Genomic DNA, 17,009 nt, shown 5'->3' on the forward strand with positions numbered 1-17,009 from the left:
AGAGAATAAAACTATTTTTTTTATTACAATAGAGAAGATTATTAACTTAATAATATATATTATTGTTAATTGTTTCATATATTAAATTCAATGTGGTTCGGTTATTTGTGGTATTGGAAAATTAAAAACTATATCGCACCGAAAATTTATAGATTTTGAAAAACTAAAAATCACACCGTTGGTTTACGTCTTGGTTTCGTACCGGTTTCATTTTATACGGTTTTTTCGATTATATTTAGATACAATTTGATTTTTCTGATCACTATCTGATAGTTACTTAAAATATCACAACAATCGTTAAATATTTTAGTCGTGTGGGCATGTAATTAGCCCATCTCCATTTTAAGAAATTACAAAAGCAATCAGGCCGAAGGAGTAAATTGAGATTAGCGATACATGAAAAAATAATACATTATTAAATCCAATGTGATTAGGCTCGTAGATTTTAATTTGAATTTTGTACAGAAACCATAGAACTATCCCTTTAAATTGAGATTTTATTATTCACGTGTTCAATTGAGTTTTTTAGAAACCTGACCGGTGTCATCCAGAGCAGAAATAGCCAAAAACCCGTTAATAATTGATCCACTCTCTTCACCCATCATGGTGCAACAGGTTCAACGACCGGGTCAAATCCAGGTTTTATAACGTTCGTTAAGTGTGCAAGACTTGTTTGTTTGTCTTTTTTCCCCTTCAAATTACTCTAGTGTTAAAAACTTAAATTAATAAATATTATTAAAGATGATTGATATTATAAAGTTTAATTTTTTCATATGTAAATTGGTCACCACGTCTTTCTTCATACGGTTAATTAAATATACAATAAAGCTAACATTATTTATACATCATTTTATGCAGTCAACCATTAATATTCAATCATTTTACCAAAAACATAACTTTGAAAAAAAAAAAAAAAAAAAAAAAAAAAAAAAACTATGCTTTAGCATTTATTACTTTTTGGGATCGTGATCCAAGTCTAATAGTCGCATGCTTTTGGTCAAAAAATATGAATAACTAATAGGAAAACACAACATTAAATAAAAATATTTCATATTGTGTCACGAACAAAATAAATCAATATCATTTTTTTGCTAGATCTCTATTTTAGCCAAACAAAACATACAAATATTTTGATCTCATATAACAAATCATCAACAAATAAAACTACAAAATAAAATAACCAAAATATAGTTTTGGTTTTCATCCAAAGTTGGCATGTTTCTTTTTCCTGAATTAGTAAATATTTAAAAGAAAAAGTCGTCTAAAAAAAATGAGAAAAATCATTTCAAAGAGAATAAAATGAAAAAAAAATGTAAATTTAGGTTTTATTAACTTAACTCTTCGTCGCGTATATTAATAAAGAAAACTCTTTCTTCTTCACTTTATCTTCCAACCATAACCTGCTATCCAACCCATTTCGTGTTCTGAACAAAAAAACTGCCTGACCCGAACCGGATCCGGATCTAGACCCGGTATTGAAGAACCAATCATGAACGTCCCACATTAGATCTACTGACAACCCGTCAACGAATATGGTTTGGTTCCCTCTGAAATTCCATTGGAGCCTCTTGACCCGAATCACGACCCGTTTATCGATAGAAACTGATAAAGATGGGTACTTTACACCATCGTTGTCTCCGGTGCACTGGATCATGATATCATGGCAAGTTCCGGCATCGGAAAACTGAGCTTTTGTAGCGTAAAAGGTGTTGCCGTAAAAATGTTCCCGTCGGGAAAGTAGGGAGAATTTCGCCGTCTGTTTGTTGGTTTTGACTTTCTTCACGACGGCTTCCTCCGCCATATCTCCAACGAACAACGCCAGCTCGGAATCAACCATCACCAAAACGTAGTATCCTTCAACTGGTTCTGCTCCGGCATAGTATTGCGCCGAAGAAAGATCGTAGAAAACCTCGAACTTGGAGTTGTTGATTTCGAACGCTTTGCTGCCCTTTTTCTTCCGAAATAACCTTGAATTTGTGTTTAGACGGAAAGCCATGGTGGGATCGTCACCGGAGCTTACCTGGAGGCCTTGGGTCGTGGCGTTCCGACACCATGTGACGGTGATCAGGTGGTGATTGCCAGTTGAGAGGGTGGTTTTGTATAGATTCGTAGCGGCGGTTTGGATTGAGGGGGGTAAATTCGGAGAAACACAGGAGGAAACATTCTTGTAATTTGAACATGATGAAGATTCAGAAACTTGAACTGAAAACTCACTGTAACAATTAATCAAACCCATCATTTTTTCTGCTACTTTTTCCGGTGAGGAAACTCCGATGAGATTTGCAGACTACGATGAGAGATATATCTGTGTGTGAAATTAATGCGTAGAACCGTGTGTTTAGGTGTGTAATGAATATGATTTTGTGTCATATCCTCATAAGTTAAATTTTGTTGCATCTAATAAGAAATACGAATGGCAGAATAGCAGTGTATATATTTGGAAAACTTCAGGATATAATCAACTTTACAAAAAATAAATTTCATTATATATTATTTTAATCAGATAAAATTATGTAAATAGTCCCTATAATTTTCAGATTCTTGGTTTTGGTCCCTATCGTTGAGGGCTGGTTTGAACTTCTTTATTTTTATTTGAAAAAACATCATAAATGGTCCCTATGGTTACCCAAAATCTGAAGTTTAGTCCCCGTGGTTTAAAAACCTCATAAATGGTCCCTGCGCTTTCAAAACTTTTGCTGTTTGGTCCTTTTTATTAACTCCGTTAGCTTTCTACCGTTAAACAAAGGGTATCCGTCATTTAACTATCCAAGGACCTTTTATGAAGTTTTCTTTTATTTATTTATTTTCTTTAAATAAATTTAATAACCAAGGGTCTCTCTCTCTCTCTCTCTCTCTCTCTCTCTCTCTCTCTCTCTCTCTCTCTCTCTCTCTCTCTCTCTCTCTCTCTCTCTCGTTTTTGTCGTCACCAGGTTATTCGCTCAACTACACCTATCATCTCCATTCCCCCCAACTAATCAAATTCCACATTCATCCATTAAAAATTCAACATTTCATCAATCTTCATCACACACCTTTGACAAAGCTAAACGTAATCACCTTCATTTCCTGGAAACTTGTCCCCTTTCATTTTCCCTATTATACATATAAACCAATACCCACTTCACATTTTCCTCCAAATCTCACTTCTTTTCGTTGAATTCATCATCTTTCCCACTTGGGTATCAAGAAATCAGCTATCTTAAACCATGGAAAACAACAATCAATCGTCTTTTTTGGCAGTACAGTGATCAGCTTTGTGTTCAAAGCAACAATCTTTTCAGCCTCTCCCTTAACGACTCCATCTGGAGCCACCTCATACGCCTCCAAACGCCCCGAAAAAGAACGCCGAAACTTCGACATCCATGTCGGCGGTCACTTCACCAACTCAGACACCATTAACACCAACCACTCCAGTTCATCCAACTCCGATTTTAATGGTTTTAACTTTGACTTTAAAGTCGGGTCGACTAATCAAAACTAGACCGGTGATTTTGGGATCAACGGTGGGTTTAACAAAGGAGTTAACTCAAAGCCCAGTTTTAATTTTATTACCACTGATCTTAAATTCGAGAAAAATGGGTTCAAGAAAGATGGGAAGTTTGGTAAAAATAGCGACGATGATCATCTTTCATTTGGGGTTAAACGTGGGAAGAACAAGAAGAAAAAGAAGAAAGAACCTGGAAGTCATTTGGGGTTAACCACACTTTGATTCTTCTTCAAGCTCTTTGGTTGAATCCACTTTGTTACTTTTAGGTTTAAGTAATCAGAGTAGGATGAAAGGCAGTCGGATTTGGCTATGGAGATGAAGGCAGCGAGCATGAGGGCTAGGAAAAAGAAGAAAGAACTTGAAAGTCATTGATACAAGATCTGGATGGAAATTCTTGAACATCAACCATCTGGAGAAATCACTTCATTTAATTGTCAAGACTCAAGAAGATTGGGGATATTTAACATTGAGGATTTTGTAGTAGCTTTTCAACATATTTTTATGGTGTTCCTCTAATGTTGAGACAAGGATTAACATCATGTTATGCGTTTTTAATTTTTCAAGTGTATGTATGAGTTTGGAGTTTTAGTTGTTGATGAAGGGTGGGGGAGGAAGATGATGGGGGTGGGCGGTGCTATTTTTGGTCGTGTTGGAGAGAGAGAGAGAGAGAGAGAGACCCTTGGTTATTAAATTTATTTAAAGAAAATAAATAAATAAAAGAAAACTTCATAAAAGGTCCTTGGATAGTTAAATGACGGAAATACCCTTCGTTTAACGGTAGAAAGCTAACGGAGTTAATAAAAAGGACCAAACATCAAAAGTTTTGAAAGCGCAGGGACCATCTATGACGTTTTTAAACCACGGGGACTAAACTTCAGATTTTGAAAAAACACAGGGACCATTTATGATGTTTTTTCTTTTTATTTTTATATAATTGTTTTTAATACCTAAATAATTATATTCAAAAAGTAAAACTCAGCTGGGCCAACCCAGGGGAGGTTTTGTTTTGGTGCCCGTGATGTAATGACACCAATAACGCCTAATATTTTTGTATGCAGTGCAAAAAATTTCGATTCTTTTACTATCATGTCACTATTTAAATTTCTCGTATCATCTCGTGCCACATCTACTACTTAAATTTTTCGTAGGCCCACCACCCTTATCTCTCTCTCTCTCTCTTTCTCTCACACACACACACACATCTAACCTTATACCCTCCTTTTCCCTTAAATAATGACCCATCCTCCATTACTTATTTCTCTTTCATCGTCTACCACCACATATCGTAGCCACTAGAAATCCTTCACCACCCACCACATTGTTGAACATCATCCAATAACGCAACCCTCTGATCGTCATGATTACAACCTAAAACAGGGTCATCGGCAAACCCATCCTGCTCATACCCTTCGGTACTACAAACTTAATGTCGAAAGTGAGTGGTTCCAATTCCAAACCTATTTAGGTATAAAAAACACTTAAGCCACAACCCAAGAAACATCAACAGGGTTAAACAAAGAGGTTATTCCTACTCATGTCTTTGGTTCAACTTTGAACCTGCAACGATGTTGAAATCATGTAAAGATCCATCATTTTTTCCACTAATGCATCTTCCCATCAATGTTTCAGCTCAATTCTAAACTTGCATCCACACCAATATATAATTATGGATCCTAAAACCCTAATTGGACACAACTCATAGCTTAAAACAATCACAATAAACCTTAAATTCAACTCACTGCCACATTTTAGTTATAAGAGGAAGGGAGGGGGAAAAGGTTGAAGAAAGATAGTCACCTGATCTGTAGCACCCATGTTCCAGTGGGTTCTGAATTATATTGAGAGGCTGATTTCCATCCTCGACAAAGAAGAAAAAAACCTTTAGGAACAAGGTTGTGGAGTTGGTGAAGGTGCAGTGGCAGCACCGGAAGGGGTCTGAATGGACATGGGAGCCTGATGACAAGATGAGGAGCATTACCCAGAGTTATTTGCAAAAACGGACTTCGAGGATGAAGTCTGATTCAAGTGGGGAGATTTGTAACGCCAGTTTCATGTATTTGCATTGCTGGCCTAGCTTTGTGTTAATTTTGCATTTTGGTCCCAAACGCCAGACGTTAGGAATGGAACGACAGGCGTTGGAACGACAGACGTAAGTTTGTGGACGCTAGGCATTCGCACACAGAGGACAAACCCTAATTTTTAGGGTTTGCACCTTATATAAAGGCCATTATAGCCTCAAAACGTTTCTTATCTCCAGCCTCTGTCCCTTATAGCCCTCATTTCGAAACCATAAGTGTTTGTGAATGTTTTGAAGCCTTGGAGTGACATTTTGGTATCATTTTAGTGTTATTGGTGGAGAAGGAAGATCTTTGGAGTGTCGGTGTTGCAACATAAAAATACATAACATTTGACTATTACCCAAAATATCCTTCAAAAGTCAACAAAGACATCAATGATACAGCCTTAGCTTCAAATGGAAGCTACAATCTTCATTCTACAATAATTCACTCCATTCACCCTCTCTATATTTGATACCTCCTTCTAATTCTCGTTTTTTGGGGGTTCTCGGTAATCAGCTCCTACCAGAGGTGTGTGATATCTTGGCCACCGGAGAAAGGGCAAATGATCCTCCTTCTTCCTCTTCTGACGTCGAGAAACACCACCAAACACCCCAGCTACTATTTTCGAACAACAGGAGCCGAACAAAACCATTCCCTCTCATTTTCTGGTGGGCCGGAGAAGAAGAAACGACGAGGAGCTGTCGGAGAAGCCCCTCTAACCACTGTTGTCGGCTACAACAACCACTTGTTGCTTGTGTCTTCGTTCCTTGACCAACCAAAGCACCGATGGTGCTTCCTCCTTCAACCACTACCCATCCACCCCATTGCAGCTACTTTGCTCCACGCGAAAGGTGTATTGGAGGATGAAGACGCCCCTTTCTTTTGTACCTTTGGTCCACCACCAAACGACCTCCTTGGCTGCTTCCATCGTTCCTCTTTCCCGGTCAGATGAAGACGCCCCTTTCTTTTGTACCTTTGGTGATTTTGGCAAAACAAGCCCCTCGCCTTTACTGATCGACCAAAAAAAGAAACCATTGTGGTGTTAATATGACAAATTAACCCCTCCTTTGATAAGTATTACAAATCAGTCCCTCCAGTTGTAGTTTTTAAATCAAAACAACCCTTATTTGAATTATTTAACCAAAACAACCCCTTAGTTTTATTAATAGATCACAAACAACCATAGTTTGGATATTTTAACAAAAATAGTCCTTTTAGTTAAAATATTACAACAATAATCATGAGCTTTGTTTTAATTCAAAAAGATGTCAAGATACGGTTTCTTACGACAAGCTTCACAAAACGAACCTAGATCGAGATCATGCATCGAATATGAGTTTCTATGGCCCCTCTTTTACGGTTTTAATATTTGGGGGAAAATACAAGAGTGGCTATTAAAGTGTTGATGATTTTCAAGTTTTATACACAAAATAACATCATACTTTATTATTGGTCAAAATTTATGAAATAGCAATCTAAAATGTATAAATCGTCAATAAATCATATAAGTTATAATAGAATGCTACAAATGATATAAATACACCTTGTTGTGATATATTAATTAATATTAATAAAAATCACAATTTTTAAGTAGATTACTATAAAGATATAAGTTATTTGACGAATTATAAATTGTAATACTCGTCGTGTTCGTGTGTGTGTGTGTGTGTGTGTATATATATATATATATATATATATATATATATATATATATATATATATATATATATATATATATATATATATGAACGAATATGTTGAGAAAGCATGAAAAGACATTATACATAAGACCAAATATGCTATTCAACATAATTATGTACAAAAGGAATGTACATTGCTTAAACGGTTGATAAACGAAGATTTGATAAATACATAATAATTAATTGAAAATATACCAAAAACCAATTATTATTATTATTATACTCTCGATCATCATCTAGAAATGATTTCTAAATAAACGATATATTTTATTTTTACAATTATTATAAAAATATAAATCATTTTAGCTGTAATATGAAATTCGTCATATATGATAACATAATTGATTCTTGGATTTTAGGAATTGTTACCTAATAAATTATACATCATATCAATTACGCAACTTATCGAATATTATAGAAATCATTGATTAATTTTCACATTGGTTGAAATTTGGAAAATATTATAAAAATACTCGTTAGGCTGCCCGAATTTCATCATGACAGACAATAAGATTTGGAAATATATTAATTCTTATGAATCTCAAATACTAAAAGACATAAATCAAAATCATTCCTAAACATCAAAGAATTATAAGTATTCTAAAGTCATATATCGGAGAGTTTAGGATTAGGATTCCTAGACATATTGTTAGGTTCCATCACACCTACGGGACGCTCTATGTGAGCTATGTGCGTTTCTAAAAGCTTTATGAGCTAGGATCATTTACTAAGCTATGGACTATGTTGTTGTGTAAACTGAAACCGATTGTCTATTCAAAATCCTCTAAGTTATAATCGTTAATCCAGGAGGGGTCTTGTAAAGAACTTTGGTGTAGATATATTATGTATGGAAAGATTTATGCGAGTCGATATTCTCCGTCTGTGGTTGCTAGCTACAACTTTGTCAGAAGAGGCAACAGGCGTCAAGTGTTTCTTTCTTTGTTACTACACGACTATTCAAAACGCTAGTAAGAATCTAGATACCTCCAATGTATTATTCTCTTACGGGACAGGAACATGTATAGTGTTGGTTAAATGCTCGTCTTAGATCTCAAATTTGTTTTGTTACCGTATAAAATTTGCATTAGGTTTATACGGGGTCTTTGTTCACTCATACTAGTTGGAAGATATTGTATCTAGTGGGATAGTTTGTGACTCAAAACGATAAGTTTCAATACCAGAAATTAAGTTATATAACACTTAATTAACAACATGACACGATTGGTTAAGGTTTATTAACTTACAATTAATAAGTTATTTATATAAACCCTTTGTTTCTATACGAAAACACAATATTTATGGGGAAGGAGTTTGCCCCACTGGTTAAGTATCGATTTCCAAAATGAGTAAGGTAACACCTGATTAATACTACGATATGAATTTACAAAGTTTATAAATCCGAAACTTATGAATTTTACATATAAACTATACAAACGCTTGTACAAGGTTTCAAGAGTAAATTTGCATATTTTATGTTTTCACAAAGAGTGATATGACTTTCTTTTATATAAGTTGGTATTCAAAATCCTTATATAAAAGCATTTTGGTCATGGGAACCGTAAAAGTTTGTTATAACCTTGAATTACATATATATTTAACAAATGGTTTATTTTTAGATTTGAGCAAACGATATTTCTAAATGATTCTAAGTATACTTTTGTAACTCATTTATTTTATACTTTTAATAGAAAAGTGCGTATTTATAAAAGCTGGTCAACCAGATAAATTTTATAAAACATTTTTTAGTATAAAATTACTTTGTGTCAAAACCTGTAGAACTCACCAATAATTTTGCTGACGTATCTTAATGCATGTATTCTCAGGTTATTTATAAGGTCGGAAGTGTTCGTATAGAAGACCCTCCGTTATTTTTATCATACATTTGTAAACGCTGGATTGTTAGGCGTGTGTCGCGATTTAGCAGTAGCTATAGTCAATGTAAATTTATTTCAGTAATAATAAAAGATTTTATTTGTACTGTTCAATGTATGTTCAATAACTGTGATCACTGATTTACGTTGTGCACCTCGGCGTTTTCCCCGGCGGCCGAGGATGTGACAGATTGGTATTAGGAAAAAAAATTCCAACTAGAGAAATAAGCAAGAGATTATATTCCAGAAGTTGGAAAAACCATGGTGTAACGCACCAATCCTACTTTTCTGAAAGAACAAAGAACTTGTTCGTATATGACGCCATGTACATAAAGGATTGAGGTGCACATAGATGAATCGAGACAAGGTTTTTGCCTATGCTTTTGGTTGAATGACATAAATGAGGAATTTGTCGTCATCATGATGTATGAGATTCGTTAACATTGTAATGAGATTGACATGGTAACAAATGTCTTGAGCCGAAAAGAATGTACCAAACCTCGTTGAGTACGAATATTAACTATGAATATCCATTCACAACCAACAACTCAAATTTGAGAAGTTTTACTCGAGACCCTGAGAGAGAAAAGCTTCGCGAGTGAAGCTCTATGAAGAGCGAATAAATAGGTCAAGTTCATGGATGACGAGACGTGATACTTTTATGAGCCGAATTTGTACGCCTAAGTGCAGTGAACGCGGGAGCATAGTCTTGGACGACGCTCACAGACTAAAGTGTCCCATCCATGTTAAATTCTTATGTGTTACGATATGTAAACAATAGTAATGATAAATCATTAAAAATGTAAGTAAAAATAATTTATTGTTACAAGTTAATTACATTAGTGTCTCTAAAAATCAACAATAACCACGATAATATCTATAATCGGTGATTATAAATAAAGATTTTTCATTGCATAGACGAAATCATGTCATTATAAGTATTTTATGGTGACTATCAAATTTCTGGTGGGTAACTACATGTAAACATTTGTCACTGTATGGAGAAAAAAAACATGTCACTCTATGTATTTTATGGTCACCGTCGAATTTTTTGGGGGTGACTACACGTAAACATTTGTTATTGTATAGGAATAAACATGTCATAAGTATTTTATCGTCACCGTCGAATTTTTATTAGTGAGTAAATGTACATAATTGTAATTTTATAAGAATGTCTCCATCACTAAAACTACTTTATAGTGGCTCTTTACCTTCTACCAGTGATACACAATAGTCATAAAATAAATTAAAAGTGACTATAAGTGTATTATTATTGACGGTTATCAAAATAAGATAGATACAACTCAAAAAAATCCTACCATATAATGACATGTTTGATATATAACCACGAACGGGTTTTCATGGGTTATAGTCACCACAATTCAATGTCATCATAACTTATCATCAATGACACCATCTTTCCTTATGCATTAAATGAAAAAAAAAAACGTCATAAAATGTCTTTAACAACGGGTTTTTTTGTGTCAGCAAAACCCAGTATTGTACTAACGAAAGTGTTAACAAAGAACTAGATATCAAATTATCCGTCATGTTAACTTACCACACCAATATCAAGAGAACCATCTCTCGCTACCACCCTTTGATTGCAAAGGATCATATCATATCATGTATTTATTTATTTTATTTTTTGGTTCTTAAAACAACAAAATTAAAAAAAGTAAAAAAAGTAAAACAAAAAAAATCCAGATACACATGTGTTAAACAACTCGGATTCATACCCTTGAAAATTAAAGTATTCAAAACATATTATTAGAACAAAAGCCTTCCCTTTTTTTATTAAAAAAGAAGTTAAAAGCAGCCAAATCTATTTTTGATTTTTTACTTCAAAAACGTGATTTATGTCATCATGTTGCTCATATTCGTTAATAAAGAAAGTTGTTTTAATTATGTAAAGTTGTTTTTTTAAGAGTGTGTGTTTGTACCCAATAACAAAATGGTTTTGACATTATTACCAATTATAGAAATGTTACAAACATTAGTGCCTTTTTTCCTAATCAAAATTTTGTAATGCATGCCACAAGTCTTTTGTTAGTTGCAACAACACAAGATCCAATTAGGCCACTTTCATTAGGCTATAAGCAATATAGAAGTCAACTGTAGATAGATCCAGTGTCGTTTTCATATCATTTTAAGTGTAATCACCACAACTTCTAGGTACCTTCGAACACTCTTCAATCATCATTGACAAATAGCTAAACTAATCCTTTACTTATGTACCATTCAAGTTTATACCCGTTAATTAATTATATTATTAGTCTACAGAATCTTTATTTGTATTAGAAATCTTCATATTGAGATATAGATATTCAATGTTTGACATAAAACACCATTTTAGTTTGTTTTATTTTATAGATACGAAGTTAAATCAGGATAGTTTTTAATCGGCAAGACAACTACAACTACAACTAAAATTGATGAAAATGTAAGAAGTTAAAAGAAAAGTCAAGGCTTAGCTGATGAAAGCCCATCAAAACCTGCAAATTGGAACATATATTTAATACGAGTTTTATAAAGACCCGATATTTGAAAGACCGACTTAACGGTCATTTTCAAAATCAACATGGAAGATAACTTTACCCATACTTTTACATATTTAAGTATCATTTTGTAATTAGTAACTTAAAAGCAAGATAACATTTAAATTGTATGGCAAAAGTTACAACTTAATTTGAAACAAAAGGAATGTAATATAATTGTGTTAAGGCGAAAATTTTATGTCGCTTCTAATTAATTAAGGTAATGAAAACCATATTTGTTAAGTGACTCATGTTTAGCAAAAGATTAATCCAATGCCGTCTTATATAAACACGAAACACGAAACAGATCAATGACAAAATGAAAAGATATGCCATTAATTTATGCATCTCTAGCTACATTGAATTATACAAAACTTCCAAAGATAACAAAATGACTTCTTAGAGGAAATAAATGTATATATATGTGGACCCAGATTGTCTCTCCAAAAAAATTATTGTACGAAGACTCCAACATATATAGTCATTTATAAGACCCCTTAGAGTTGGAGACTCGATAATGATACACATAGATGTGCTGAGCCACAGGGGTGCGTGACGCCGGCTCTGATACCATGTAAATATATGTAGAAGCCAAGATTGTTTCTCCAAAAGAGACTTTATAGAAAGAATGGAGACTTCAACATATATAGTCACTTATAAGACTATGTTGCATCGATATAAGATACACTAACAATAAAATCTATATATTAAACACTAGCTGTGAGACTCATATAACATATTAGTTTATTCAAAGATAAAAATTAAATATGAAAGTCTAAACATTTAAAAGTTTGAATTTATAAGAAAAATAAAAAATATATTAATTATTAAAATTGAAGTATTCATTTCTTTTTTAAAATTTATACAAATAATCCTTATTCTAATAAATGAATAGTTTTAATCTCCTTTTGCCAAGTGTCATTCTAATACAACTATTCATTAATATTATGTCATGTGTCATTTAGATATATATTAGGGAACTTATTTCAAAATTCAAATTTATATTTTCTAATTATATGTTAAATTTGAAGTTATAATAACTTTAAAATTTTGATATATCTCTTAATTAATAATTTATTTAAAATAATTGATTTATAATTATAAATTTTTATTATAAAAATTTAATTAATTTTATAACCGTGGTTCCCACGGGTTATAAACTAGTTATAAATCATTTTACATAATAGAATAGAGATGTTGCAAGTGACGGCAAAAATAACAATTTACAAAGTTAATGGTGGAGTGGTGAAATTGATATTTTAAAAATTATAGGGATCGAAAATATATTTTTTTACAAAAAAGAGGTTGCAAGTGATGAGTTATATAAAATTAGGGGATTAAAATTATTTTAAACATTAAAGTACTTATAGACTAAGCTTTAAAATAATTTTAATCCCCTAATTTTATATAACTCATCACTTGCAACCTCTTTTTTGTAAAATATTATATTTTAGATCCCTATAGTTTTTAAAATATCACTTTCACCACTCCATCATTAACTTTGTAATTTGTCATTTTTGCCGTCACTTGCAACATCTTTATTCTATTATGTAAAATGATATTTTCCATGCCTTTACTTTTTAAAATATCATTTTTATTCATCCACCTTCAACTTTATAAATTGTCATTTTTAACCCTTTATTTTTTAAATTTTCGTTTTTGTACACCGCCCCGTAGTATATATAATATTAATTTCCCTCCTATACTTTACTAATCACTTGCAACCCTTGTATTTTGAAAAAATATTTTTTAGATCCCTTTAGTTTTAAATATCATTTTCACCCATCCACCTTCAACTTTGTAAATTGTCACTTTTTTCCATCACTTTCAACCCCTCTATTTTGTAAAATGACATTTTTCATACCTTTACTTTTGAAAATATCACTTTCATTCCTCCACCTTCAACTTTGTAAATTGTCACTTCTACTCATTCGTTTTCTATACTTTCGTGTTTATCCACCGTCCCCGTAGTATATATATATATATATATATATATATATATATATATATATATATATATATATATATAAAATATGATTTTCCCTCCTATACTTTACTAATGCGCAACAAAATCACATAAAAGCTCGCGGCAAAGCGCTAGCTCAAATACTACTTTAAATAATCAAACAAAAAACAATTGGACTTTAATTTAGGAATTTTGAAATTAGAAAGAAAATTGAATTAATGAAATTGATATACATTGACTATTATATTTATTAATATATATATATATATATATATATATATATATATATATATATATATATATATATATATATATATATATATATTAAAGAAGGAACATCTTAGGAACAATAAAGTTTCTAAGCTTTTGGCAAAATGGGTCACTCGTTTATGTGTGTGGTTACAATTCTGGGTCGTTTCTTTTAGGGGGTCATATTTTGTCATTTTGTATATTCTTGGTGGATACGTGTTCTTCCACTACGGCCAATTTCTGACAAGATTCCATACGTGGCTTCTTCCCTTTGTTTCTTCTTCATCTCCTTGCTTCATCTCCGGTTCCACTGCCAATCTAAACCAATAGACATTGGATTGGTGTCGATCAGTCGGTGTACTCTCCCGACAAAAGCCCTGATTCTCTCAAATTCTTCCATCAATGTCGACTGCTCCACTGACGACTCCACCACCATTGGAGTATGGTTGCCACCTACGGATCCTTCCCACCGCCTCTCTTATCAAATATCTTCCGTTTCCGTCTCGACCTCCTTTCTATATCTGGAAGGGAGGTAGTTCCTCATATCGCCCACTTCAAACCCTCTTTAATTGTCTCTTTTCACAGAACGTCGATCCAGATATACGCCGTTTTGATCCGGTTAAACAAGTTACGATCCTTCTCCAGGTCTGTTGCAAAATTCCCAAAATTTGTAAGGAAACACACATTCGCACGCCTCTCATATAAACTACTCGTATCAAACACACAGTCGCACCACCGAAGAATTCCCTTTCAATTCAGAATCAATTCATTCAATAATTTGTGTGTGTGTGTGTGTATATATATATATATATATATATATATATATATATATATCTCCACGATTCAATCCTACACGAATTAATCATCTACGTATTTTGTTGTTCGACAATGAAGGCCACTGCAGACGATTTTCAAACGGAAAGAGTTGTGGCGCCACCGCCACCGCCACCACCTGAATCGATTCCCCCGGTGGAATAGGATGACGAAGACGAGGAATATGAAGCATAAGAAAAGGAGGAGAGTGACGAAGAAGAAACCTGCATCTAAAAAAAGACAACGATTGATGTTGAGACCGCAATTCCTCTCATTTCAAAACCCTCTAATACCCGTCATCGGATTACAATCGACTCCGTCTTCTACCTTCCGGTTCTTCCCAAATCACCCATATGCTACAAGGAAATCAACCCCGATAAACGGTTGACTGAATCGCCACCTCACGTCTCCGCTGGAAACTACTCCACAGGTAGGAGCGGCTCTCTTCTCTTTGCCGGCGAGACCCATCATCAAAGAATCGATTTTTGATGTGTGTTTCAGCTGTAAAGAAATCTTTATTTGGTGATTTTGGATTTAGGATAAGTTAGTTCTATATTGCTTACCCCAAAAACCCTATGAGGTGATTCGTGTACGAGATTTATTTGCTTGCTTACGAGGTGAGTCTTCTCACTATACTTACCTAGAGTGGTAATCTTTGTGTGACCGGAGGGTCTTATGTACTTATATTGAGTATTGTGATATCATGCATTATATCTTTGTGATTTGTGCTGTGTATTATTCTGAGCTTACTGAGTTAGGACCGGAGGGTCCATCCGAGTTGTGGGACCGGAGGGTCCCACTGAGACACACTGACCGGAGGGTCTTATTTGAGCATGGTCATGAGAGGCTAATGAGATGCATGTGGTATTTTGGGGAACACACTAAGCTTCGTGCTTACCGTGTTATGTGTTATGTGTTTCGGGTACTTCTCACGATCACGGGAAGGCACTGAATTGATTGTACACACGAGTTGGAGATATCTTTTGCAGGATCCTGGATTGTGATTTAATCAACTTATGAACATGTGATTTTGATAATTCGACATTTTTGGAAATTCTGAGATTGTGTTTGTAACAACGTAAATTTCAAAACAATTTTTCACTTTTAAAGATATAATTTCATTCATAAATATTCTCAAATCTCAATGTATCACATATCAAATCCATAAAACCACATCCCAAGATCACAATGTATAAAACTCCAATAGTGTGTACTGATCATGTCGGCGCCTTCCCGCGATCCTCACTGGTACCTGAAACACATACACATAACACTGTAAGCATAAATGCTTAATGAGTTCCCCAAAATACCACATATAACACATATTAGCCAATCGAGGCTATAACTCTGTGGGCCTCTGGCCCTAACTCTGTGGACCCTCTGGTCCTAACTCTGTGGACCTTCCGGTCCTAACTCTGGAATACACACAGCATAAATCACATAAAAATAATGCAGTGCAACACATCACATACATAGCATACAAGATACTCTGTCACATAACTCTAATTACCACTCAAGGTAAAGTATAGTGAGAAGACTCACCTCGAATAACTCGGTAACCCTCAGATTCGGAAATACTGATCTAGCCTCCGCCTAATCACATAAAATAGTTACTCTAATCAATACGACTTTCAAAGTCTAGGCTAAACCCTCTCTTAGTACTTTCATAAGGGTAAAAGACCATTTTACCCCTCTCATGGCTCAAAGACCCTAATATTGACCAAACCCTAAAAGTCAACAAAAGTCACCGGTCAAACTTTGACCTAGACTCGTCGAGTGCACTCGTGTGACTCGGCGAGTACATGCATGCCCTCTTCGTCCATGGTCCTCACTCGACTCGCTGAGTCAACTCCACACTCAACGGGTTATCACAGGTCGCGAATCGCGGGGCAACCCGACTCGACTCGTCGAGTCCACTTATGGACTCGGCGAGTTGCTCCCATAACATCTCTCAAATGAACTTCTGAGGTCAGATCTGTTTTTCTAAACTATAGATCTGACCTCCCCAAGACCAGTAACCACGTAAAGGTCGAAACTTGCTACACATGCAATGCTTCCAAGGCTTATTTTGGTGAAATCCCTTCTAACATGACAACCTATGTCCATTTCCTCCATAGAACCACAAAAAGCAGCATGGTTCAGGCTCCCTGGACCTCAAAAGGTCCAGATCTAGAGTTTAGTACTCAATGGGACACTATACACAACTAAACAAGCCATAAAAGGGTATAGAAAACCCTAGATTCAATGCCCTTAAGCAAAACAGTAGGATAGGATCGAATAGCTACCTCAAACTTGAAGATCCAAGCTGAAAACCCACTGAAATGCA

General features: G+C 34.3%; 1 protein-coding gene across 1 annotated transcript; it reads right to left on the reverse strand.

The window, feature by feature from the left end:
* Positions 1–447: 447 nt before the first annotated feature.
* LOC145119126 (uncharacterized) lies at positions 448–2,414 on the reverse strand. Its single transcript, XM_079054750.1, has 2 exons — positions 1,339–2,414; positions 448–703 (listed from the first exon to the last, which is right to left on the reverse strand). Exons 1-2 carry the CDS (start codon positions 2,237–2,239, stop codon positions 699–701), a joined length of 906 nt encoding a protein of 301 aa, XP_078910876.1. The 5' UTR covers positions 2,240–2,414; the 3' UTR covers positions 448–698.
* Positions 2,415–17,009: the final 14,595 nt, after the last annotated feature.

The sequence above is a fragment of the Lactuca virosa genome, chromosome 6 (assembly GCF_052849685.1).
Source record: "Lactuca virosa cultivar CGN04683 chromosome 6, Lactuca_virosa_CGN04683_v6, whole genome shotgun sequence".
Classification (NCBI taxonomy): domain Eukaryota; kingdom Viridiplantae; phylum Streptophyta; class Magnoliopsida; order Asterales; family Asteraceae; genus Lactuca; species Lactuca virosa.

Excerpts from the sequence above, each read along its gene's own strand:
- LOC145119126 (XM_079054750.1), bottom strand. The coding sequence starts at position 2,239 with ATGATGGGTTTGATTAATTGTTACAGTGAGTTTTCAGTTCAAGTTTCT.